General features: G+C 60.4%; 1 protein-coding gene across 1 annotated transcript in view; it reads left to right on the forward strand.

The window, feature by feature from the left end:
- copa (COPI coat complex subunit alpha) overlaps positions 1–25443 on the forward strand; it is a 198873-nt gene that overhangs the window by 3398 nt on the left and 170032 nt on the right. Inside the window, exons 2-4 of the mRNA XM_063042473.1 lie at positions 9445–9457; positions 16575–16685; positions 24343–24452. Coding sequence (XP_062898543.1) covers positions 9445–9457; positions 16575–16685; positions 24343–24452 — 234 coding nt within the window. The remainder of the gene's footprint in view (positions 1–9444; positions 9458–16574; positions 16686–24342; positions 24453–25443) is intronic.

A 25443-nucleotide genomic window follows, 5' to 3' on the forward strand; every position in this document is an offset into this window, starting at 1 on the left:
TCAGTCTCGGACCCGTGTGTGGTGAGTGGGGGGGGCGGGGGGGTTCAGTCTCGGACCCGTGTGTGGTGAGTGGGGGGGGCGGGGGGGTCAGTCTCGGACCCATGTGTGGTGAGTTGGGGGGTGGGGTCAGTCTCGGACCTGTGTGTGGTGAGTTGGGGGGTGGGATCAGTCTCGGACCTGTGTGTGGTGAGTGGGGGGGGGGTCAGTCTCGGACCTGTGTGTGGTGAGTGGGTGTGGGGTCAGTCTCGGACCTGTGTGTGGTGAGTTGGGGAGTGGGGTCAGTCTCGGACCTGTGTGTGTGGTGTGTGGGGGTCAGTCTCAGACCCGTGTGTGGTGAGTGGGGGGGTGTGGGGTCAGTCTCGGACCCGTGTGTGGTGAGTGGGTGTGGGGTCAGTCTCGGATCTGTGTGTGGTGAGTGGGTGTGGGGTCAGTCTCAGACCTGTGTGTGGTGAGTGGGAGGTGGAGTCAGTCTCGGACCCGTGTGTGGTGAGTGGGTGTGGGGTCAGTCTCGGACCTGTGTGTGGTGAGTGGGGGGGGGTGGGGGTCAGTCTCGGACCCGTGTGTGGTGAGTGGGTGTGGGGTCAGTCTCGGACCTGTGTGTGGTGAGTGGGGGGGGGAGGGGTCAGTCTCGGACCCGTGTGTGGTGAGTGGGTGTGGGGTCAGTCTCGGACCTGTGTGTGGTGAGTGGGTGTGGGGTCAGTCTCGGACCCGTGTGTGGTGAGTGGGTGTGGGGTCAGTCTCGGACCTGTGTGTGGTGAGTGGGTGTGGGGTCAGTGTCGGACCCGTGTGTGTGGTGAGTTGGGGGGGGGAGGGGTCAGTCTCGGACCCGTGTGTGGTGAGTGGGGGGGGCGGGGGGTTCAGTCTCGGACCCATGTGTGGTGAGTTGGGGGGTGGGGTCAGTCTCGGACCTGTGAGTGGGGTGGGGAGGTCAGTCTCGGACCCGTGTGTGGTGAGTGGGGGGGGTCAGTCTCGGACCCGTTTGTGGTGAGTGGGTGTGGGGTCAGTATCGGACCCGTGTGTGGTGAGTGGGTGGGGGTCAGTCTCGGACCCGTGTGTGGTGAGTAGGGGGGTGGGTCAGTCTCGGACCCGTGTGTGATGAGTGGGCGGGTCATTCTCGGACTCGTGTGTGGTGGGTGGGGGGTGGGTCAGTCTCGGACCCTGTGTGTGGTGAGTGGGTGTGGGGTCAGTCTCGGACCCGTGTGTGGTGAGTGGGGGGTGGGTCAGTCTCGGACCCGTGTGTGGTGAGTGGGGGGGGGTCAGTCTCGGACCCGTGAGTGGGGGGGAGTCAGTCTGGACCCGTGTGTGGTGAGTGGGTGTGGGGTCAGTCTCGGACCTGTGTGTGGTGAGTGGGGGGGGGTGGGTCAGTCTCGGACCTGTGTGGACCCGTGTGTGGTGAGTGGGTGTGGGGTCAGTCTCGGACCGTGTGTGGTGAGTGTGGGTCAGTCTCGGGTGTGTGGTGAGTGGGTGTGGGGTCGACTCTGACCCGTGTGTCAGTCTCAGACCCGTGAGTGGAGGGGGGAGGTCGTCTCGGACCCGTGTGTGGTGGGTGGGGGGTGGGTCAGTCTCGGACCCGTGTGTGGTGAGTGGGGGGTGGGTCAGTCTCGGACCCGTGAGTGGGGGGTGGGTCTGTCTCGGACCCGTGTGTGGGGGGTGGGTCAGTCTCGGACCCGTGTGTGGTGAGTGGGGGGTGGGTCAGTCTTGGACCTGTGTGTGGTGAGTGTGGGGGTCAGTCTCGGACCCGTGAGTTGGGGGGGGAGGTCAGTCTCGGACCCGTGTGTGGTGAGTGGGGGGTGGGTCAGTCTCGGACCCATGTGTGGTGAGTGGGGTTGCGGTCAGTCTCGGACCCGTGAGTTGGGGGGGTGGTCAGACTCGGACCCGTGTGTTGTGAGTGTGGGGGTCAGTCTCGGACCCATGGGTGGTGAGTAGGGGGGTCAGTCTCGGGCCCGTGTGTGGTGAGTGGCGGGGGGAGGTCAGTTTCGGACCTGTGAGTTGGGGGGGGGGAGTCAGTCTCGGATCCGTGTGTGGTGAGTGGGGGGGTCAGTCTCGGACCCGTGTGTGGTGAGTGGGTGTGGGGTCAGTGTCGGACCCGTGTGTGTGGTGAGTTGGGGGAGGGGTCAGTCTCGGACCCGTGTGTGGTGAGTGGGGGGGGCGGGGGGTTCAGTCTCGGACCCGTGTGTGGTGAGTTGGGGGGGCGGGGGGGGTCAGTCTCGGACCCGTGTGTGGTGAGTGGGGGGGGCGGGGGGGGGTCAGTCTCGGACCCATGTGTGGTGAGTTGGGGGGTGGGGTCAGTCTCGGACCTGTGTGTGGTGAGTTGGGGGGTGGGATCAGTCTCGGACCTGTGTGTGGTGAGTGGGGGGGGGGGTCAGTCTCGGACCTGTGTGTGGTGAGTGGGTGTGGGGTCAGTCTTGGACCTGTGTGTGGTGAGTTGGGGGGTGGGGTCAGTCTCGGACCTGTGTGTGTGGTGGGTGGGGGTCAGTCTCAGACCCGTGTGTGGTGAGTGGGGGGGTTTGGGGTCAGTCTCGGACCCGTGTGTGGTGAGTGGGTGTGGGGTCAGTCTCGGATCTGTGTGTGGTGAGTGGGTGTGGGGTCAGTCTCGGACCTGTGTGTGGTGAGTGGGAGGTGGAGTCAGTCTCGGACCCGTGTGTGGTGAGTGGGTGTGGGGTCAGTCTTGGACCTGTGTGTGGTGAGTGGGGGGGGGTGGGGGGTCAGTCTCGGACCCGTGTGTGGTGAGTGGGTGTGGGGTCAGTCTCGGACCTGTGTGTGGTGAGTTGGGGGGGGGAGGGGTCAGTCTTGGACCCGTGTGTGGTGTGTGGGGGGGGGGCGGGGTGTCAGTCTCGGACCCATGTGTGGTGAGTTGGGGGGTGGGGTCAGTCTCGGACCTGTGTGTGGTGAGTGGGGGGGGGGGTGGGGGGTCAGTCTCGGACCCGTGTGTGGTGAGTGGGTGTAGGGTCAGTCTCGGACCCGTGTGTGGTGAGTGGGTGTGGGGTCAGTGTCGGACCCGTGTGTGGTGAGTGGGGGGGGGGTGGGTGGTCAGTCTCGGACCTGTGTGTGGTGAGTGGGTGTGGGGTCAGTCTCGGACCCGTGTGTGGTGAGTGGGTGTGGGGTCAGTCTCGGACCTGTGTGTGGTGAGTGGGTGTGGGGTCAGTGTCGGACCCGTGTGTGGTGAGTGGGGGGGGGAGGGGTCAGTCTCGGACCCGTGTGTGGTGAGTGGGGGGGGGGGTGGGGTCAGTCTCGGACCCGTGAGTGGGAGGTGGAGTCAGTCTCGGACCCGTGTGTGGTGAGTGGGTGTGGGGGTCAGTCTCGGACCTGTGTGTGGTGAGTGGGGGGGGGTGGGGGTCAGTCTCGGACCCGTGTGTGGTGAGTGGGTGTGGGGTCAGTCTCGGACCTGTGTGTGGTGAGTTGGGGGGGGAGGGGTCAGTCTCGGACCCGTGTGTGGTGAGTGGGTGTGGGGTCAGTCTCGGACCTGTGTGTGGTGAGTGGGTGTGGGGTCAGTGTCGGACCCGTGTGTGGTGAGTGGGGGGGGGAGGGGTCAGTCTCGGACCCGTGTGTGGTGGGTGGGGGGGGGGGAGTGGTCAGTCTCGGACCCGTGAGTGGGAGGTGGAGTCAGTCTCGGACCCGTGTGTGGTGAGTGGGTGTGGGGTCAGTCTCGGACCTGTGTGTGGTGAGTGGGGGGGGGGGTGTGGGTCAGTCTCGGACCCGTGTGTGGTGAGTGGGTGTGGGGTCAGTCTCGGACCCGTGTGTGGTGAGTGGGGGGGGGCGGGGGAAGTCAGTCTCGGACCCGTGTGTGGTGAGTGGGGGGTGGGTCAGTCTCGGACCCGTGAGTGGGGGGTGGGTCTGTCTCGGACCCGTGTGTGGGGGGGTGGGTCAGTCTCGGACCCGTGTGTGGTGAGTGGGGGGTGGGTCAGTCTTGGACCTGTGTGTGGTGAGTGTGGGGGTCAGTCTCGGACCCGTGAGTTGGGGGGGGAGGTCAGTCTCGGACCCGTGTGTGGTGAGTGGGGGGTGGGTCAGTCTCGGACCCATGTGTGGTGAGTGGGGTTGCGGTCAGTCTCGGACCCGTGAGTTGGGGGGGGTGGTCAGACTCGGACCCGTGTGTTGTGAGTGTGGGGGTCAGTCTCGGACCCATGGGTGGTGAGTAGGGGGGTCAGTCTCGGGCCCGTGTGTGGTGAGTGGCGGGGGGAGGTCAGTTTCGGACCTGTGAGTTGTGGGGGGGGAGTCAGTCTCGGATCCGTGTGTGGTGGGTGGGGGGGTCAGTCTCGGACCCGTGTGTGGTGAGTGGGTGTGGGGTCAGTGTCGGACCCGTGTGTGTGGTGAGTTGGGGGGGGAGGGGTCAGTCTCGGACCCGTGTGTGGTGAGTGGGGGGGGCGGGGGGTTCAGTCTCGGACCCGTGTGTGGTGAGTGGGGGGGGCGGGGGGGGTCAGTATCGGACCCATGTGTGGTGAGTTGGGGGGTGGGGTCAGTCTCGGACCTGTGTGTGGTGAGTTGGGGGGGGGGATCAGTCTCGGACCTGTGTGTGGTGAGTGGGGGGGGGGTCAGTCTCGGACCTGTGTGTGGTGAATGGGTGTGGGGTCAGTCTCGGACCTGTGTGTGGTGAGTTGGGGGGTGGGGTCAGTCTCGGACCTGTGTGTGTGGTGGGTGGGGGTCAGTCTCAGACCCGTGTGTGGTGAGTGGGTGTAGGGTCAGTCTCGGACCCGTGTGTGGTGAGTGGGTGTGGGGTCAGTGTCGGACCCGTGTGTGGTGAGTGGGGGGGGTGTGGGTGGTCTGTCTCGGACCTGTGTGTGGTGAGTGGGTGTGGGGTCAGTCTCGGACCCGTGTGTGGTGAGTGGGTGTGGGGTCAGTCTCCGACCTGTGTGTGGTGAGTGGGTGTGGGGTCAGTGTCGGACCCGTGTGTGGTGAGTGGGTGTGGGTTCAGTCTCGGACCTGTGTGTGGTGAGTGGGCGGACCCGTGAGTGGGAGGTGGAGTCAGTCTCGGACCCGTGTGTGGTGAGTGGGAGGTGGAGTCAGTCTCGGACCTGTGTGTGGTGAGTGGGGGGGGGGTGGGGGTCAGTCTCGGACCCGTGTGTGGTGAGTGGGTGTGGGGTCAGTCTCGGACCTGTGTGTGGTGAGTTGGGGGGGGAGGGGTCAGTCTCGGACCCGTGTGTGGTGAGTGGGGGGGGGCGGGGGAAGTCAGTCTCGGACCCGTGTGTGGTGAGTGGGGGGTGGGTCAGTCTCGGACCCGTGAGTGGGGGTGGGTCTGTCTCGGACCCGTGTGTGGTGAGTGGGGGGTGGGTCAGTCTTGGACCTGTGTGTGGTGAGTGTGGGGGTCAGTCTCGGACCCGTGAGTTGGGGGGGAGGTCAGTCTCGGACCCGTGTGTGGTGAGTGGGGGGTGGGTCAGTCTCGGACCCATGTGTGGTGAGTGGGGTTGCGGTCAGTCTCGGACCCGTGAGTTGGGGGGGTGGTCAGACTCGGACCCGTGTGTTGTGAGTGTGGGGGTCAGTCTCGGACCCATGGGTGGTGAGTAGGGGGGTCAGTCTCGGGCCCGTGTGTGGTGAGTGGTGGGGGGAGGTCAGTTTCGGACCTGTGAGTTGGGGGGGGGGGAGTCAGTCTCGGATCCGTGTGTGGTGAGTGGGGGGGTCAGTCTCGGACCCGTGTGTGGTGAGTGGGTGTGGGGTCAGTGTCGGACCCGTGTGTGTGGTGAGTTGGGGGGAGGGGTCAGTCTCGGACCCGTGTGTGGTGAGTGGGGGGGGCGGGGGGTTCAGTCTCGGACCCGTGTGTGGTGAGTGGGGGGGGCGGGGGGGTTCAGTCTCGGACCCGTGTGTGGTGAGTGGGGGGGGCGGGGGGTGGTCAGTCTCGGACCCGTGTGTGGTGAGTTGGGGGGTGGGGTCAGTCTCGGACCTGTGTGTGGTGAGTTGGGGGGTGGGATCTGTCTCGGACCTGTGTGTGGTGAGTGGGGGGGGTGTCAGTCTCGGACCTGTGTGTGGTGAGTGGGTGTGGGGTCAGTCTCGGACCTGTGTGTGGTGAGTTGGGGGGTGGGGTCAGTCTCGGACCTGTGTGTGTGGTGGGTGGGGGTCAGTCTCAGACCCGTGTGTAGTGAGTGGGGGGGTTTGGGGTCAGTCTCGGACCCGTGTGTGGTGAGTGGGTGTGGGGTCAGTCGCGGATCTGTGTGTGGTGAGTGGGTGTGGGGTCAGTCTCGGACCTGTGTGTGGTGAGTGGGAGGTGGAGTCAGTCTCGGACACGTGTGTGGTGAGTGGGTGTGGGGTCAGTCTTGGACCTGTGTGTGGTGAGTGGAGGGGGTGGGGGTCAGTCTCGGACCCGTGTGTGGTGAGTGGGTGTGGGGTCAGTCTCGGACCTGTGTGTGGTGAGTTGGGGGGGGGAGGGGTCAGTCTTGGACCTGTGTGTGGTGAGTGGGTGTGGGGTCAGTGTCGGACCCGTGTGTGGTGAGTGGGGGGGGTGTGGGTGGTCTGTCTCGGAGCTGTGTGTGGTGAGTGGGTGTGGGGTCAGTCTCGGACCCGTGTGTGGTGAGTGGGTGTGGGGTCAGTCTCCGACCTGTGTGTGGTGAGTGGGTGTGGGGTCAGTGTCGGACCCGTGTGTCGTGAGTGGGTGTGGGGTCAGTCTCGGACCTGTGTGTGGTGAGTGGGTGTGGGGTCAGTCTCGGACCTGTGTGTGGTGAGTGAGAGGTGGAGTCTGTCTCGGACCTGTGTGTGGTGAGTGGGTGTGGGGTCAGTCTCGGACCCGTGTGTGGTGAGTGGGTGTGGGGTCAGTCTCCGACCTGTGTGTGGTGAGTGGGTGTGGGGTCAGTCTCGGACCCGTGTGTGGTGAGTGGGTGTGGGGTCAGTCTCGGACCTGTGTGTGGTGAGTGGTGGGGTGGTGGGGGTCAGTCTCGGACCCGTGTGTGGTGAGTGGGTGTGGGGTCAGTCTCGGACCTGTGTGTGGTGAGTTGGGGGGGGGAGGGGTCAGTCTCGGACCCGTGTGTGGTGAGTGAGGGGGGGGCGGGGGAAGTCAGTCTCGGACCCGTGTGTGGTGAGTGGGGGGTGGGTCAGTCTCGAACCCGTGAGTGGGGGGTGGGTCTGTCTCGGACCCGTGTGTGGGGTGTGGGTCAGTCTCGGACCCGTGTGTGGTGAGTGGGGGGTGGGTCAGTCTTGGACCTGTGTGTGGTGAGTGTGGGGGTCAGTCTCGGACCCGTGAGTTGGGGGGGGAGGTCAGTCTCGGACCCGTGTGTGGTGAGTGGGGGGTGGGTCAGTCTCGGACCCATGTGTGGTGAGTGGGGTTGCGGTCAGTCTCGGACCCGTGAGTTGGGGGGGTGGTCAGACTCGGACCCGTGTGTTGTGAGTGTGGCGTCAGTCTCGGACCCATGGGTGGTGAGTAGGGGGGTCAGTCTCGGGCCCGTGTGTGGTGAGTGGTGGGGGGAGGTCAGTTTCGGACCTGTGAGTTGGGGGGGGGGAGTCAGTCTCGGATCCGTGTGTGGTGAGTGGGGGGGTCAGTCTCGGACCCGTGTGTGGTGAGTGGGTGTGGGGTCAGTGTCGGACCCGTGTGTGTGGTGAGTTGGGGGAGGGGTCAGTCTCGGACCCGTGTGTGGTGAGTGGGGGGGGCGGGGTGTTCAGTCTCGGACCCGTGTGTGGTGAGTGGGGGGGGCGGGGGGGTTCAGTCTCGGACCCGTGTGTGGTGAGTGGGGGGGGCGGGGGGTGTCAGTCTCGGACCCATGTGTGGTGAGTTGGGGGGTGGGGTCAGTCTCGGACCTGTGTGTGGTGAGTTGGGGGGGTGGGATCAGTCTCGGACCTGTGTGTGGTGAGTGGGGGGGGGGTCAGTCTCGGACCTGTGTGTGGTGAGTGGGTGTGGGGTCAGTCTCGGACCTGTGTGTGGTGAGTTGGGGGGTGGGGTCAGTCTCGGACCTGTGTGTGTGGTGGGTGGGGGTCAGTCTCAGACCCGTGTGTGGTGAGTGGGGGGGTTTGGGGTCAGTCTCGGACCCGTGTGTGGTGAGTGGGTGTGGGGTCAGTCGCGGATCTGTGTGTGGTGAGTGGGTGTGGGGTCAGTCTCGGACCTGTGTGTGGTGAGTGGGAGGTGGAGTCAGTCTCGGACACGTGTGTGGTGAGTGGGTGTGGGGTCAGTCTTGGACCTGTGTGTGGTGAGTGGAGGGGGTGGGGGTCAGTCTCGGACCCGTGTGTGGTGAGTGGGTGTGGGGTCAGTCTCGGACCTGTGTGTGGTGAGTTGGGGGGGGGAGGGGTCAGTCTTGGACCCGTGTGTGGTGAGTGGGTGTGGGGTCAGTCTCGGACCAGTGTGGGGGGAGTGGGGGGGGGGTGGGGTCAGTCTCGGACCCGTGTGTGGTGAGTGGGTGTGGGGTCAGTCGCGGATCTGTGTGTGGTGAGTGGGTGTGGGGTCAGTCTCGGACCTGTGTGTGGTGAGTGGGAGGTGGAGTCAGTCTCGGACACGTGTGTGGTGAGTGGGTGTGGGGTCAGTCTTGGACCTGTGTGTGGTGAGTGGGGGGGGTGGGGGTCAGTCTCGGACCCGTGTGTGGTGAGTGGGTGTGGGGTCAGTCTCGGACCTGTGTGTGGTGAGTTGGGGGGGGAGGGGTCAGTCTTGGACCCGTGTGTGGTGTGTGGGGGGGGGTGGGGTGTCAGTCTCGGACCCATGTGTGGTGAGTTGGGGGGTGGGGTCAGTCTCGGACCTGTGTGTGGTGAGTGGGGGGGTTTGGGGTCAGTCTCGGACCCGTGTGTGGTGAGTGGGTGTAGGGTCAGTCTCGGACCCGTGTGTGGTGAGTGGGTGTGGGGTCAGTGTCGGACCCGTGTGTGGTGAGTGGGGGGGTGGGGTCAGTCTCGGACCTGTGTGTGTGGTGGGTGGGGGTCAGTCTCAGACCCGTGTGTGGTGAGTGGGGGGGTGTGGGGTCAGTCTCGGACCCGTGTGTGGTGAGTGGGTGTGGGGTCAGTCTCGGACCTGTGTGTGGTGAGTGGGTGTGGGGTCAGTGTCGGACCCGTGTGTGGTGAGTGGGGGGGGGAGGGGTCAGTCTCGGACCCGTGTGTGGTGAGTGGGGGGGGGGAGGGGTCAGTCTCGGACCCGTGAGTGGGAGGTGGAGTCAGTCTCGGACCCGTGTGTGGTGAGTGGGTGTGGGGTCAGTCTCGGACCTGTGTGTGGTGAGTGGGGGGGGGTGGGGGTCAGTCTCGGACCCGTGTGTGGTGAGTGGGTGTGGGGTCAGTCTCGGACCTGTGTGTGGTGAGTTGGGGGGGAGGGGTCAGTCTCGGACCCGTGTGTGGTGAGTGGGGGGGGGGCGGGGGAAGTCAGTCTCGGACCCATGTGTGGTGAGTTGGGGGGTGGGGTCAGTCTCGGACCTGTGTGTGGTGAGTTGAGGGGTGGGATCAGTCTCGGACCTGTGTGTGGTGAGTGGGGGGGGGTTCAGTCTCGGACCTGTGTGTGGTGAGTGGGTGTGGGGTCAGTCTCGGACCTGTGTGTGGTGAGTTGGGGGGTGGGGTCAGTCTCGGACCTGTGTGTGTGGTGGGTGGGGGTCAGTCTCAGACCCGTGTGTGGTGAGTGGGGGGGTGTGGGGTCAGTCTCGGACCCGTGTGTGGTGAGTGGGTGGGGGTCAGTCTCGGACCTGTGTGTGGTGAGTTGGGGTGTGGGGTCAGTCTCGGACCCGTGTGTGGTGAGTGGGTGTGGGGTCAGTCTCGGACCTGTGTGTGGTGAGTGGGTGTGGGGTCAGTGTCGGACCCATGTGTGGTGAGTGGGGGGGGGGAGGGGTCAGTCTCGGACCCGTGTGTGGTGAGTGGGAGGTGGAGTCAGTCTCGGATCCGTGTGTGGTGAGTGGGTGTGGGGTCAGTCTCGGACCTGTGTGTGGTGAGTGGGGGGGGTGGGGGTCAGTCTCGGACCCGTGTCTGGTGAGTGGGTGTGGGGTCAGTCTCGGACCTGTGTGTGGTGAGTGGGGGGGGCGGGGGTGTCAGTCTCGGACCCATGTGTGGTGAGTTGGGGGGTGGGGTCAGTCTCGGACCTGTGTGTGGTGAGTTGGGGGGTGGGATCAGTCTCGGACCTGTGTGTGGTGAGTGGGGCGGGGAGTCAGTCTCGGACCTGTGTGTGGTGAGTGGGTGTGGGGTCAGTCTCGGACCTGTGTGTGGTGAGTTGGGGGGTGGGGTCAGTCTCGGACCTGTGTGTGGTGAGTGGGTGGGGGTCAGTCTCAGACTCGTGTGTGGTGAGTGGCGGGGGTGTGGGGTCAGTCTCGGACCCGTGTGTGGTGAGTGGGTGGGGGTCAGTTTCGGACCTGTGTGTGGTGAGTTGGGGGGTGGGGTCAGTCTCGGACCCGTGTGTGGTGAGTGGGGGTCAGTCTTGGAGCTGTGTGTGGTGAGTGGGGGGAGGTGGGAGTCAGTCTCGGACCCGTGTGTGGTGAGTGGGGGGGTCAGTCTCGGACCCGTGTGTGGTGAGTGGGGGGGGAGGTCAGTCTCGGACCCGTGTGTGGTGAGTGGGGGGGGAGGTCAGTCTCGGACCCGTCTGTGGTGAGTGGGGGGTGGTCAGTCTCGGACCCGTGTGTGGTGAGTCAGGGGGGTCAGTCTCGGACCCGTGAGTGGTGAGTAGTGGGGTCAGTCTCGGACCCGTGTGTGGTGAGTGGGGGGAGGAGGTCAGTCTCGGACCCGTGTGTGTTGAGTAGAGGGGTCAGTCTCGGACCCGTGTGTGGTGAGTGGTGGGGGAGGTCAGTCTCGGACCCGTGAGTGGGGGGGTGGGTCAGTCTTGGACCCGTGAGTGGGGGGGTGGGTCAGTCTCGGACCCGTGAGTTGGGGGGGGGTGTCAGTCTCGGACCCGTGTGTGGTAAGTGGGGGGGGGGTGGGTCAGTCTCGGACCCGTGAGTTGGGGGTGGGGGTCAGTCTCGGACCCGTGTGTGGTGAGTGGGGGGTGGATCAGTCTCGGACCCGTGTGTGGTGAGTGGGGGGTGGGTCAGTCTCGGACCCGTGTGTGGTGAGTGGGGGGATGTGGTCAGTCTCGGACCCGTGTGTGGTGAGTGGGGGGTGGGTCAGTCTCGGACCCGTGTGTGGTGAGTGGGGGGATGTGGGGTCAGTCTCGGACCTGTGTGTGGTGAGTGGGGTCAGTCTCAGACTCGTGTGTGGTGAGTGGCGGGGCGGGTGGGGTCAGTCTCGGACCCGTGTGTGGTGGGTGGGGGTCAGTCTCAGACCCGAGTGTGGTGAGTGGGGGGATGTGGGGTCAGTCTCGGACCCGTGTGTGGTGAGTTGGGGGGTGGGATCAGTCTCGGACCCGTATGTGGTGAGTTGGGGGGTGGGTGCAGTCTCGGACCCGTGTGTGGTGGGTGGGCGGGGGGTCAGTCTCGGTCCCGTGGGTGGGTGGGGGGTCAGTCTCGGACCTGTGTGTGGTGAGTTGGGGGGTGGGGTTAGTCTCGGACCAGTGTGTGGTGAGTGGGTGGTGGGGGTCAGTCTCGGACCAGTGTGTGGTGAGTGGGTGGGGGTCAATCTCGGACCTGTGTGTGGTGAGTGGGGTCAGTCTCAGACTCGTGTGTGGTGAGTGGGTGTGGCATTAGTCTCAGACTCGTGTGTGGTGAGTGGCGGGGCGGGTGGGGTCAGTCTCGGACCCGTGAGTGGGGGGTGGGTGGGGGTCAATCTCAGACCTGTGTGTGGTGAGTTGAGCGGTTGGGTCAGTCTCGGACTCGTGTGTGGTGAGTTGGGGTCAGTCTCGGACCTGTGTGTGGTGGGTGGGGGTCAGTCTCAGACACATGTGTGGTGAGTGGGGGGGTGTGGGGTCAGTCTCGGACCCGTGAGTGGGGGGGAGGTCAGTCTCGGATCCGTGTGGGGGGAGGTGGGTGTCACTCTCGGATCTGTGAGTGGGGGTGGGGTCAGTCTCGGACCCGTATGTGGTGAGTAGGGGGGTCAGTCTCGGACCCGTGTGTGGTGAGTGGGGGGGTCAGTCTCGGACCCGTGTGTGGTGAGTGGGGGGGGAGGTCAGTCTCGGACCCGTGTGTGGTGAGTGGGGGGGGAGGTCAGTCTCGGACCCGTCTGTGGTGAGTGGGGGGTGGTCAGTCTCGGACCCGTGTGTGGTGAGTCAGGGGGGTCAGTCTCGGACCCGTGTGTGGTGAGTGGGTGGGTGGGTCAGTCTCGGACCCGTGAGTGGGGTGGGGTGGTCAGTCTCGGACCCGTGTGTGGTGAGTGGGGGGTTGATCAGTCTCGGACCCGTGTGTGGGGGGTGGGTCAGTCTCGGACCCGTGTGTGGTGAGTTGGGGGGTGGGGTTAGTCTCGGACCCGTGTGTGGTGAGTGGGTGTGGGGTCAGTCTCGGGTCCGTGTGTGGTGAGTGGCGGGGGGAGGTCAGTTTCGGACCTGTGAGTTGGGTGGGGGGAGTCAGTCTCGGATCCGTGTGTGGTGAGTGGGGGGGGTCAGTCTCGGACCCGTGTGTGGTGAGTGGGGGGGGGGAGGTCAGTCTCGGACCTGTGTGTGATGAGTGGGGGGGGGTCAGTCTCGGACCCGTGTGTGGTGAGTGTGGGGGTCAGTCTCGGACCCGTGAGTGGGGGGGGGGAGGTCAGTCTCGGACCCGTGAGTGGGGGGGGGAGGTCAGTCTCGGACCCGTGTGTGGTGAGTGGGGGGTGGGTCAGTCTCGGACCCATGTGTGGTGAGTGGGGTTGCGGTCAGTCTCGGACCCGTGAGTTGGGAGGGGTGGTCAGACTCGGACCCGTGTGTGGTGAGTGGGGTTGCGGTCAGTCTCGGACCCGTGAGTTGGGAGGGGTGGTCAGACTCGGACCCGTGTGTGGTGAGTGTGGGGGTCAGTCTCGGACCCGTGTGTGGTGAGTGGGGGGGGTGTGTCAGTCTCGGACCCATTTGTGGTGAGTAGGGGGGGAGGGGTCAGTCTCGGACCCGTGTGTGGTGAGTGGGTGGGGGTCAGTGTTGGACCCGTGTGTGGTGAGTGTGGGGGTCAGTCTCGGGCCCGTGAGTGGGGGGGGGGGAGGTCAGTCTCGGACCTGTGAGTGGGGTGGGGAGGTCAGTCTCGGACCCGTTTGTGGTGAGTGGGGGGGAGGGGTCAGTATCGGACCCGTGTGTGGTGAGTGGGTGGGGGTCAGTCTCGGACCCGTGTGTGGTGAGTAGGGGGGTGGGTCAGTCTCGGACCCGTGTGTGGTGAGTGGGCGGGTCATTCTCGGACCCGTGGGTGGGGGGTGGGTCAGTCTCGGACCCTTGTGTGGTGAGTGGGGGGTGGGTCAGTCTCGGACCCGTGTGTGGTGAGTGGGGGGTGGGTCAGTCTCGGACCCGTGTGTGGTGAGTGTGGGGGTCAGTCTCGGACCCGTGAGTGGGGGGGGGAGGTCAGTCTCGGACCCGTGTGTGGTGAGTGGGGAGTGGGTCAGTCTCGGACCCGTGTGTGGTGAGTGGGGTTGCGGTCAGTCTCGGACCCGTGAGTTGGGGGGGGTGGTCAGACTCTGACCCGTGTGTGGTGAGTGTGGGGGTCAGTCTCAGACCCGTGAGTGGAGGGGGGAGGTCGTCTCGGACCCGTGTGTGGTGGGTGGGGGGTGGGTCAGTCTCGGACCCGTGTGTGGTGAGTGGGGGGTGGGTCAGTCTCGGACCCGTGAGTGGGGATGGGTCTGTCTCGGACCTGTATGTGGGGGGTGGGTCAGTCTCGGACCCGTGTGTGGTGAGTGGGGGGTGGGTCAGTCTTGGACCCATGTGTGGTGAGTGTGGGGGTCAGTCTCGGACCCGTGTGTGGTGAGTGGGGGGTGGGTCAGTCTCGGACCCGTGTGTGGTGAGTGGGGGGGTCAGTCTCGGACCCGTGAGTGGGGGGGGGAGGTCAGTCTCGGACCCGTGTGTGGTGAGTGGGGAGTGGGTCAGTCTCGGACCCGTGTGTGGTGAGTGGGGTTGCGGTCAGTCTCGGACCCGTGAGTTGGGGGGGGTGGTCAGACTCTGACCCGTGTGTGGTGAGTGTGGGGGTCAGTCTCAGACCCGTGAGTGGAGGGGGGAGGTCGTCTCGGACCCGTGTGTGGTGGGTGGGGGGTGGGTCAGTCTCGGACCCGTGTGTGGTGAGTGGGGGGTGGGTCAGTCTCGGACCCGTGAGTGGGGATGGGTCTGTCTCGGACCCGTGTGTGGGGGGTGGGTCAGTCTCGGACCTGTGTGTGGTGAGTGGGGGGTGGGTCAGTCTTGGACCCGTGTGTGTGGTGAGTGTGGGGGTCAGTCTCGGACCCGTGAGTTGGGGGTGGAGGTCAGTCTCGGACCCGTGTGTGGTGAGTGGGGGGTGGGTCAGTCTCGGACCCGTGTGTGGTGAGTGGGGTTGCGGTCAGTCTCGGACCCGTGAGTTGGGGGGGTGGTCAGACTCGGACCCGTGTGTTGTGAGTGTGGGGGTCAGTCTCGGACCCATGGGTGGTGAGTAGGGGGGTCAGTCTCGGGCCCGTGTGTGGTGAGTGGCGGGGGGAGGTCAGTTTCGGACCTGTGAGTTGGGTGGGGGGAGTCAGTCTCGGATCCGTGTGTGGTGAGTGGGGGGGGTCAGTCTCGGACCCGTGTGTGGTGAGTGGGGGGGGGAGGTCAGTCTCGGAGCTGTGTGTGATGAGTCGGGGGGGTCAGTCTCGGACCCGTGTTTGGTGAGTGGGGGGGGTCAGTCTCGGACCCGTGTGTGGTGAGTGTGGGGGTCAGTCTCGGACCCGTGAGTTGGGGGGGGAGGTCAGTCTCGGACCCGTGTGTGGTGAGTGGGGGGTGGGTCAGTCTCGGACCCATGTGTGGTGAGTGGGGTTGCGGTCAGTCTCGGACCCGTGAGTTGGGAGGGGTGGTCAGACTCGGACCCGTGTGTGGTGAGTGTGGGGGTCAGTCTCGGACCCGTGTGTGGTGAGTGGGGGGGGTGTGTCAGTCTCGGACCCGTTTGTGGTGAGTAGGGGGGGGAGGGGTCAGTCTCGGACCCGTGTGTGGTGAGTGGGTGGGGGTCAGTGTCGGACCCGTGTGTGGTGAGTGGGGGGGGTCAGTCTCAGCCCGTGTGTGGTGAGTGGGTGGGGGTCAGTCTCGGACCCGTGTGTGGTGAGTGGGGGGATGGGTCAGTCTCGGACCCGTGTGTGGTGAGTAGGGGGGTCAGTCTCGGGCCCGTGTGTGGTTTAGTGGGGGGGGGGAGGTCAGTCTCGGACCTGTGAGTGGGGTGGGGAGGTCAGTCTCGGACCCGTGTGTGGTGAGTGGGGTGGGGTCAGTCTCGGACCCGTGTGTGGTGAGTTGGGGGGGGTGTCAGTCTCGGACCCGTGTGTGGTGAGTGGGGGGGTCAGTCTTGGACCCGTGTGTGGTGAGTGGGGGGTGGGTCAGTCTCGGACCCGAGTGTGGTGAGTGGGGGGTGGGTCAGTCTCGGACCCGTGTGTGGTGAGTGGGGGGTGGGTCAGTCTCGGACCCGTGTGTGGTGAGTGTGGGGGTCAGTCTCGGACCCGTGAGTGGGGGGGAGGAGGTCAGTCTCGGACCCGTGAGTGGGGGGTGGATCAGTCTCGGGCCCGTGTGTGGTGAGTGGGGGGTGGGTCAGTCTCGGACCCGTGTGTGGTGAGTGGGGGTGGATCAGTCTCGGACCCGTGTGTGGTGAGTGTGGGGGTCAGTCTCAGACCCGTGAGTGGAGGGGGGAGGTCAGTCTCGGACCCGTGGGTGGGGGGTGGGTCAGTCTCGGACCCGTGTGTGGTGAGTGAGGGGTGGGTCAGCATCGGACCCGTGAGTGGGGGGTGGGTCAGTCTCGGACCCGTGTGTGGTGAGTGGGGGGTGGGTCAGTCTCGGACCCGTGTGTGGTGAGTGGGGGGTGGGTCAGTCTCAGACCCGTGTGTGGGGGGGGGGTGGTCAGTCTCGGACCCGTGTGTGGTGAGTGGGGCGTGGGTCAGTCTCGGACCCGTGTGTGGTGAGTGGGGGGTGGGTCAGTCTCGGACCCGTGTGTGGTGAGTGGGGGGTGGGTCAGTCTCGGACCCGTGTGTGGTGAGTGGGGGGGGTCAGTCTCGGACCCGTGTGTGGTGAGTCGGGGGGGTCAGTCTCGGACCCGTGTGTGGTGAGTGGGGGGGGGGTCAGTCTCGGACCCGTGTGTGGTGAGTGGGGGGGTCAGTCTCGGACCCGTATGTGGTGAGTGGGGCGGGGGAGGTCAGTCTCGGACCCGTGTGTGGTGAGTGGGGTGGGGTCAGTCTCGGACCCGTGTGTGGTGAGTGGGGGGGGGAGGTGTCAGTCTCGGACCCGTATGTGGTGAGTGGGGGGGGTGGTCAGTCTGGGACCCGTGTGTGGTGAGTGGGGGGTCAGTCTCAGACCCGTGTGTGGTGAGTGGGTGGGTGGGTCAGTCTCGGACCCGTGAGTGGGGGGTGTGGGCAGTTAGAGACCCATGGGTTGAGTTCGCTGCAATTCACCTCTCTGACAGACTTGTGGGTTGTCACTCTGCCCCACGACTTGGGGTGGGGGATGGAGGCTGGGCCAAGTGTGTTTGTGAGGGTGGGGGAATTCTCTGCAGAGTATGGACATGTACTGTGACAGGTTGAAATCTGCTTCTGTCCTTCCCCTATCTCTGCCCCCTCCTGTACTCGCCCTCACCTCTTTGCCCCTACCTTGCTCACTCGACCACCCCTCCACCCATGCTTCACCCCGCCACCCTCCCCAACACCACTCTCTCTATCCCTTTCACCCCCCGCCAAACACCTCCTTTCCACCTCCTCGCCCCACAGTGTGCTTACTGGACATAACCACTATGTGATGTGCGCTCAGTTCCACCCGTCCGAGGACCTGGTCGTCTCGGCGAGCCTGGATCAGACAGTCCGCGTCTGGGACATTTCTGGTAGGAGCTGATCTGTGGGCAGAGCCAAAGCATGTTTGGGATGTCAACTTCTTCGGGGTGGGGGGAGGGGGTAGAAATGGGGTGACTGTTGGAACCCTCACTGCGATGTGGCATTCACCCCTTGGACCCACTGCCTATGCTGCCCACGCTGCCTGCCACGTGATTGCCTTCAGATCGGATTACCAGGTATGGGGCACCCATGGGGCAGTACTTCTGGCCACTGCTGGGGTGGCCTTGGGAAAGGCTCAGGAACAAACCACGACAGTAGTTCAGCAGGTTAGGGAGGGGAATAGTCCAGGTATGGTTATGCTCTTTGGTGGAAGGAATAAAGATGCAGGCTTTGTTCTTAAGAAATTCGGAAATCTGAGATTCAAAGGGACTCGTGCAGGACTCCCAAAAGGTTAACTTATAGATTGAGTCAGTGGTGAGGAAGGCAAATGCACTGTTCATTTTGAGAGGACTAGAATACAAAAGCATGGATGTAATGCTGAGGGTTCCGAGGCAGTGGTCAGTCCAATTGTGAGTAGTTTTGGGCCCCTTATCTGAGAAAGGACATTGGTATTGGAGAGGGTCCAGAGGAGGATCATGAGAATGATCCCAGGAATGAAGGGGTTAAAGCATGAGGGATATTTGACTCTGGACCTGTACTTGCTAGAGTTTAGTGGAATGGGGGATTTCACTGAAGCTTTTCAAATAGCGAGGAAAGTCTAGCACAGTCCCAGAATAGAGCAGTTTCTTTAGTCAGAGGTTGGTGAATCTGTGGAATTCATTGTGGAGACAAAGTCATTTGATATATTTGAAGCGGATGTTGATGAAGTTGTTGATTAGTCAGGACTTCAAAGGTTACCATTTAAACCGTTAGTAATCAAGAACCTTATCAACCTCAGTTTTAACAGGCCCTGTCAAAGGTTACAGAAAGAAGGCAGAAAATTGAGGTTGAGAAGGGAAATAAATCAGCCATGATGGGACCCAACAACTGAACTCTGCTCCGATGTCTTATGGAGTCGAAAAGTTGAGACCCACTAGTTCTCAGCACCATAGAAGGAGCACAGTCAGAATGTAGATGTGAGTGGGAGAGGGGAGGTGGGCCGCCACGGGTAGGTGGACCGGGCTGTGCTGGGGGATGACAGACAGATTGAGCTGAGGGGAGGGGACTGAGATAGCAGGGGGATGACAGACAGATTGAGATGGGGGGAGGGGAAGGGACTGAGACCCCAAGGGGATGACAGACAGATGGAGCTGGGGGCAGGGGAGGGTCTGAGACCCCAGGGGGATGACAGACAACTGGAGCTGGGGGGAGGGGAGGGGGAAAGTGGGTGAGACCCCAGGGGGATGACAGACAGATTGAACTGGGGGGAGGGGTGGGGACTGAGACCTCAGGGGGATGACAGACAGATTGAGCTGGGGGGAGGGGAAGGTGGAAGTGGGTGAGACCCCAGGGGGATGACAGACAAATTGAGCTGGAGGCAGGGGAGGGGGAAGTGGGTGAGACCCCAGGGGGATGACAGACAGATTTAGCTGGGGGGAGGGGGGGACTGAGACCCCAAGGGGATGACAGATTGAGCTGGAGGGATGGGAGGGGACTGAGATCCCAGGAGGATGACAGACAGATTGAGCTGGGGGGAGGCGTGGGGACTGAGACCCCAGGGGGATGACAGAGAGATTGAGCTGGGGGGGAGGGGAGGGGGGAAGTGGGTGAGACCCCAGGAGGGTGACAGACAGATGGAGCTGCGGGGAGGGGAGGGGACCGAGACCCCAGGGGGATGACAGACAGATTGAGCTGGGGGGAGGGGAGGGGACTGAGACCCCAGGGGGATGACAGACAGATTGAGCTGGGGAGAGGGGAGGGGGGAAGTGGGTGAGACCCCAGGGGGATGACAGACAGATTGAGCTGGAGGGAGGGGAGGGGGGAAGTCGGTGAGACACCAGGGGGATGACAGACAGATTGAGCTGGGGGGAGGGAAGGGGGGATGTGGGTGAGACACCAGGGGGACGTCAGACAGATTGAGCTGGGGGGTGGGGAGGGGGGAAGTGGGTGAGACCCCAGGGGGATGACAGATTGAGCTGGGGGAGGCGAGGGGGGAAGTGGGTGAGACCCGAGGGGGATGACAGATGGAGCTGGGGGGAGGGGAGGGGACTGAGACCGCAGGGGGATGACAGACAGATGGAGCAGGGGGGAGGGGACGGGACTGAATCCCCAGTGGGATGACAGACAGAATGAGCTGGGGGGAGGGGTGGAGGGAAATGGGTGAGACCCCAGGGGAACGACAGATTGAGCTGGGGGGGGAGGGGACTGAGACCCCAGGGGGATGACAGACAGATTGAGCTGGGGGGAGGGGTGGGGACTGAGACCCCAGGGGGATGACAGACAGTTTTAGCTGGGGGGAGGGGAGGGGACTGAGACCCCAGGCGGATGACAGACAGTTTTAGCTGGGGGGAGGGGACTGAGACCCCAGGGGGATGGCAGACAGATTGAACTGGGGGGCGGGTAGGGGACTGAGACCCCAGTGGGATGACAGACAGATGGAGCTGGAGAGAGGGGTGGGGGGAAAGTGGGTGAGACCCCAGGGGGATGTCATACAGATTGAGCTGGGGGGAGGGGAGGGGGGAAGTGGGTGAGACCCCAGGGGGATGACAGACAGATGGAGCTGAGGGGAGTGGAGGGGACTGAGACCCCAGGGGGATGACAGACAGATTGTGTTGGGGGGGGATGGGAGGGGGGAAGTGGGTGAGACCCCAGGGGGATGTCAGACAGATGGAGCTGGGGGGAGTGGTGGGGACTGAGACCCCAGGGGGATGACAGACAGATGGAGCTCGGGGGAGGGGAGGGGACTGAGACCCCAGGGGGATGACAGACAGATGGAGCTGGAGGGAGGGGAGGGGACTGAGACCCCAGGGGGATGACAGACAGATGGAGCTGGAGGGAGGGGAGGGGACTGAGACCCCAGGGGCATGTCAGACAGATGGAGCTGCGGGGAGGAGTGGGGACTGAGACCCTGGGGGAAGAGAGACAGATTGAGCTGGAGGGAGGGGAGGGGACTGAGACCCCAGGGGGATGACAGACAGATGGAGCTGGAGGGAGGGGAGGGGACTGAGACCCCAGGGGGATGTCAGACAGATGGAGCTGCGGGGAGGAGTGGGGACTGAGACCCTGGGGGAAGAGAGACCGATTGAGCTGGGGGGAGTGGAGGGGACTGAGACCCCAGGGGGATGACAGACAGATTGTGTTGGGGGGGATGGGAGGGGGGAAGTGGGTGAGACCCCAGGGTGATGACAGACAGATGGAGCTGGGGGGAGTGGTGGGGACTGAGACCCCAGGGGGATGACAGACAGATGGAGCTGGGGGGAGTGGTGGGGACTGAGACCCCAGGGGGATGACAGACAGATTGAGCTGGGGGGAGTGGAGGGGACTGAGACCCCAGGGGGATGACAGACAGATTGTGTTGGGGGGGATGGGAGGGGGGAAGTGGGTGAGACCCCAGGGTGATGACAGACAGATGGAGCTGGGGGGAGTGGTGGGGACTGAGACCCCAGGGGGATGACAGACAGATTGAGCTGGGGGGAGTGGAGGGGACTGAGACCCCAGGGGGATGACAGACAGATGGAGCACGGGGGAGGGGGGGGGGAACTGAGACCCAGGGGATGACAGACAGTTTGAGCTGGGGGGAGGGGAGGGGTCTGAGACCCCAGGGGGATGACAGACAGATGGAGCTTGGGGAGGGGAGTGAGTGGTCTGTGCTGGGGGATGACAGATGATCAGAGTAACTGAGGGTATCCTTTTGGAGTGGGAACATAAACTGGAAAGCTGAAAGCCTGACTGCTGAGGTTGGACATGTTGGGTGGAGATCAACATTCTGGGCCTCAGTAATTGACAGTTCAGTGCTGGGAGTGGCAGTGGTTAGTTTCTGCCTCTGTGCTTCTCTATTACTGTTTCTGGCAGGTGCGGAACTCTTCGTACTTGCTCCCTCCAATCCAATTTGAGAGGTTGTTTATTTGTTCGGAGGTACTGTGCAGAACAAGCCTTCCAGATAAGGGAGTGACGGAACCCAGCAACCCAAACTGAATCACAGGACAATTTACAATGACAAATCATCCCAAACTGAATCACAGGACAATTTACAATGACAAATCAACCCAAACTGAATCACAGGACAATTTACAATGACCAATCATCCCAAACTGAATCACAGGACAATTTACAATGACCAATCATCCCAAACTGAATCACAGGACAATTTACAATGACAAATCATCCCAAACTGAATCACAGGACAATTTACAATGACAAATCAACCCAAACTGAATCACAGGACAATTTACAATGACCAATCATCCCAAACTGAATCACAGGACAATTTACAATGACCAATCATCCCAAACTGAATCACAGGACAATTTACAACGACAAATCAACCCAAACTGAATCACAGGACAATTTACAATGACAAATCAACCCAAACTGAATCACAGGACAATTTACAACGACAAATCAACCCAAACTGAATCACAGGACAATTTACAACGACAAATCAACCCAAACTGAATCACAGGACAATTTACAATGACCGATCATCCCAAACTGAATCACAGGACAATTTACAACGACAAATCAACCCAAACTGAATCACAGGACAATTTACAGTGACCAACCCAAACTGAATCACAGGGCAATTTACAATGACCAATCATCCCAAACTGAATCACAGGACAATTTACAATGACCAATCATCCCAAACTGAATCACAGGACAATTTACAACGACAAATCAACCCAAACTGAATCACAGGACAATTTACAATGACAAATCAACCCAAACTGAATCACAGGACAATTTACAACGACAAATCAACCCAAACTGAATCACAGGACAATTTACAATGACCAATCATCCCAAACTGAATCACAGGACAATTTACAACGACAAATCAACCCAAACTGAATCACAGGACAATTTACAGTGACCAACCCAAACTGAATCACAGGGCAATTTACAACAACCAACCCAAACTGAATCACAGGACAATTTACAATGACCAACCAACACAAACTGAATCACAGGGCAATTTACAACAACCAACCCAAACTGAATCACAGGACAATTTACAACAACCAACCCAAACTGAATCACAGGACAATTTACAATGACCAACCAACACAAACTGAATCACAGGACAATTTACAACAACCAACCCAAACTGAATCACTGGTTACTTTACAACGACTAGTCAACCCAAACTGAATCACAGGACAATTTACAATGACCAACCAACACAAACTGAATCACAGAATAATTTATAACACCCAACCCAAAGTGAATCATAGAAAACCATAGAAACCGTAGAAAACTACAGCACAGAAACAGGCCTTTTGGCCCTTCTTGGCTGTGCCGAACTATTTTCTGCCTAGTCCCACTGACCTGCACCTGGACCATATCCCTCCATACACCTCCCATCCATGTATCTGTCCAATATATTCTTAAATATTAAAAAAAGAACCCGCATTTACCACCTCGTCTGGTAGCTCATTCCATACTCCCACCACTCTCTGTGTGAAGAAGCCCCCCCTAATGTTCCCTTTAAACTTTTCCCCCCTCACCCTTAACCCATGTCCTCTGGTTTTTTTTCTCCCCTTGCCTCAGTGGAAAAAGCCTGCTTGCATTCATTCTATCTATACCCATCATAATTTTATATACCTCTATCAAATCTCCCCTCATTCTTCTACGCTCCAGGGAATAAAGTCCTAACCTATTCAACCTTTCTGTGTAACTGAATTTCTCAAGTCCTGGCAACATCCTTGTAAACCTTCTCTGCACTCTTTCAACCTTATTACTATCCTTCCTGTAATTTGGTGACCAAAACTGAATACAATACTCCAGATTCGGCCTCACCAATGCCTTATACAACCTCATCATAACATTCCAGCTCTTATACTCAATACTTTGATTTATAAAGACCAATGTACCAAAAGCTCTCTTTATGACCCTATCTACCTGTGACGCCACTTTTAGGGAATTTTGTATCTGTATTCCCAGATCCCTCTGTACTATTGCACTCCTCAGTGCCTTACCATTAACCCTGTATGTTCTACCTTAGTTTGTCCTTCCAAAGTGCAATACCTCACACTTGTCTGTATTAAACTCCATCTGCCATTTTTCAGCCCATTTGTCCAGCTGGTCCAAATCCCTCTGCAGGCTCTGAAAACCTTCTTCACTGTCCACTACACCTCCAATCTTTGTATCATCAGCAAATTTGCTGATCCAATTTACCATATTATCATCCAGATCATTGATATAGATGACAAATAACAATGGACCCAGCACTGATCCCTGTGGCACACCACTAGTCACAGGCCTCCACTCTGACAAGCAATTCTGTACTACCACTCTTTGGCTTCTTCCATTGAGCCAATGTCTAATCCAATTTACCACCTCTCCATGTATACCTAGTGACTGAATTTTCCTAACTAACCTCCCATGCGGGACCTTGTGAAAGGCCTTACTGAAGTCCATGTACACAAGACAATTTGCAACGAGCAACCAGTCTACTAACTGGTACAGAGCAGACCAGAGGAAACACACACACAGATGGGAAGAACATACAGGCTTTCGGAGAGACCAGTATTGAACTCTGTAGTCTGTCTGACTGCTGAGCTGTGGTATTGTCACACTGTTAGTACCGCCATGTACAGTGGCGCCCCACCTTGGGATGATGACTGACCTCCTCCTGAGTCAGTATAAACCTCTTCCCTCTTACTACTGAAGGCATCCTTCTCTCGCCAGAACATCTGGCTCTCAGTGTGGGACGAGATGTGATGATGTGACATTTGGTTTGGAGAGTTGACAGATGAGGTGCATAAGGTGATGTGAGATGTAGATAGAGTGGGTAGCCAGTGCCTTTTTCCCAGGGTGATAAGCAGAGATTGATGGATCTTGATTCGGGCGTCGAAGGTTACAGAGAGAAGGCGGAGGAGTGGGGCTGACAGGGATAATAAGTCAGCCATGATCAATAGGTGGAGCAGACTTGATGGGCCAAATGGCCTAATTCTGCTCCTATGTCTTTATGGTCTTTAATGGCTGATACCAGGGGCATAATTTTAAGGTGGGAAAAAAATATATGGGGCTTGTTGGAGGTATATCTTTTACAGAGTTGTGGGGGCGTGGAATTCACTGTTGGGTGGTGGTAGGGGCAGATTCTTAGGGACAATTAAGAGACAGGCACATGGATGAAAGGAAATGGAGGGGGTGGAGTGGAAGGGTTAGATTGATCCTTAGATTAGGTTAAAAGTTCAGCACAACATTGTGGGCTTGAAGGGCCTGTACTGTGCTGTTCTTTGAGTTCCCCTTGCTGTGACGTTCCGGAAATCATCTGTGTCGGTGTTGGGTTTCAATATGGTGAAGTCGGTGTCAACTGTCTTCATGATTGGGAAGTGCCGTCATCTATCCTGAAACCCTCTCCTGCAATGTTTGTGTGTTCAATAGCACCAACCTTTCTCATTAATCAGACCTCCATTATATGCCACCCCACCCCCAATTTGACAGTGACTGGGAAGAGTCTTCCTATTCCCTTGCAGCCCCTTAAACTCTGCCATAACACATCCTTGCTATTGCTTTTCCTCTCCCTGACACTTGCTCCCTCACCAGATTCTGTTCTGCCGCCAGGTCTGAGGAAGAAGAATCTCTCCCCAGGGGCAGTGGAGAGTGATGTGCGTGGGATCTCGGGGGTCGACTTGTTCGGGACCACTGATGCTGTGGTCAAGCATGTCCTTGAGGTAAGGCAAGGCCTGGACATAGGGGCTGAGGCTGAGGAAAGGTTCCTCAATGCGACTCATCACACAGATGAGTGATGTTCCTTTACACTGTCCTGTCACACTCCCAGAGCATGAGTTACACATACAGTCAGGCTTACCATCGCTGTCTTGTGTGCTTGTGGTCATCATTTCTTGTATTGTGAAGGTTCTGAGGCGTTCTGAACTTTCTCCCCGGGTCGCTCCGGGCCTCGTCCCCAGGCCGTGCCGGGCCTCGTCCCCGGGTTGCTCCTGGCCTCCTCTCACTGCCTCTGCTCTGAGATCTCAGCTGCCCTCTGACTCTTCGACCCTGTATTTCCCTTCTAGCTTGTCCTCCTTCCTCTCCTCACACATTTTTATTCTGGCATCTTCTCCCTTCCTTTCCAGTCCTGATGAAGGGCCTCGGCCCGAAAGGTCGACTGTTTATTCATTTCCATAGATGCTGCCTGACTTACTGAGTTCCACCAGCATTTTGTGTGTGTTGCTCTGGATTTCCAGCATCTGCAGAATCTGTGTGTTAATGATTTGAAATTTGTTGATTAGTAGTGGCAGTCTAAAGACTTAAAATGACTAAGTAAATAGTTTTTCGATCTTTGGCACGAATCGGTTTATGGTTATCTTGTGTACTGAGATCTTCATTCAGTGGCTACTTCGTTAGGTAGCTCCTGTTGCTGATAAACTGGCGACTGAGTACTTGTCCACAGTCTTCTGCTGTTGTAACCTATCCACTTCAGGGTTCAACATGTTGTGCATTCAGAGGGGCTCCGTTGTAACACATGGTTATTTGAGTTACTGTCACCTTCCTGTCAGCTTGAAGTAGTCTGGCCATTCTCCTCTGACCTCTCATTAATAATTCATTTTTGCCCACACAGCTGCTGCCCACTGGATGTTTTTTGTATCATGCACCATCCTCTGTAAACTCTAGAGACTGTTGTGTGTGAAAATCCCAGGAAATTAGCAAATTATGAGACACTGA

This window comes from Mobula hypostoma, chromosome 3, assembly GCF_963921235.1.
Source record: "Mobula hypostoma chromosome 3, sMobHyp1.1, whole genome shotgun sequence".
NCBI classification, from domain to species: Eukaryota; Metazoa; Chordata; class Chondrichthyes; order Myliobatiformes; family Myliobatidae; genus Mobula; species Mobula hypostoma.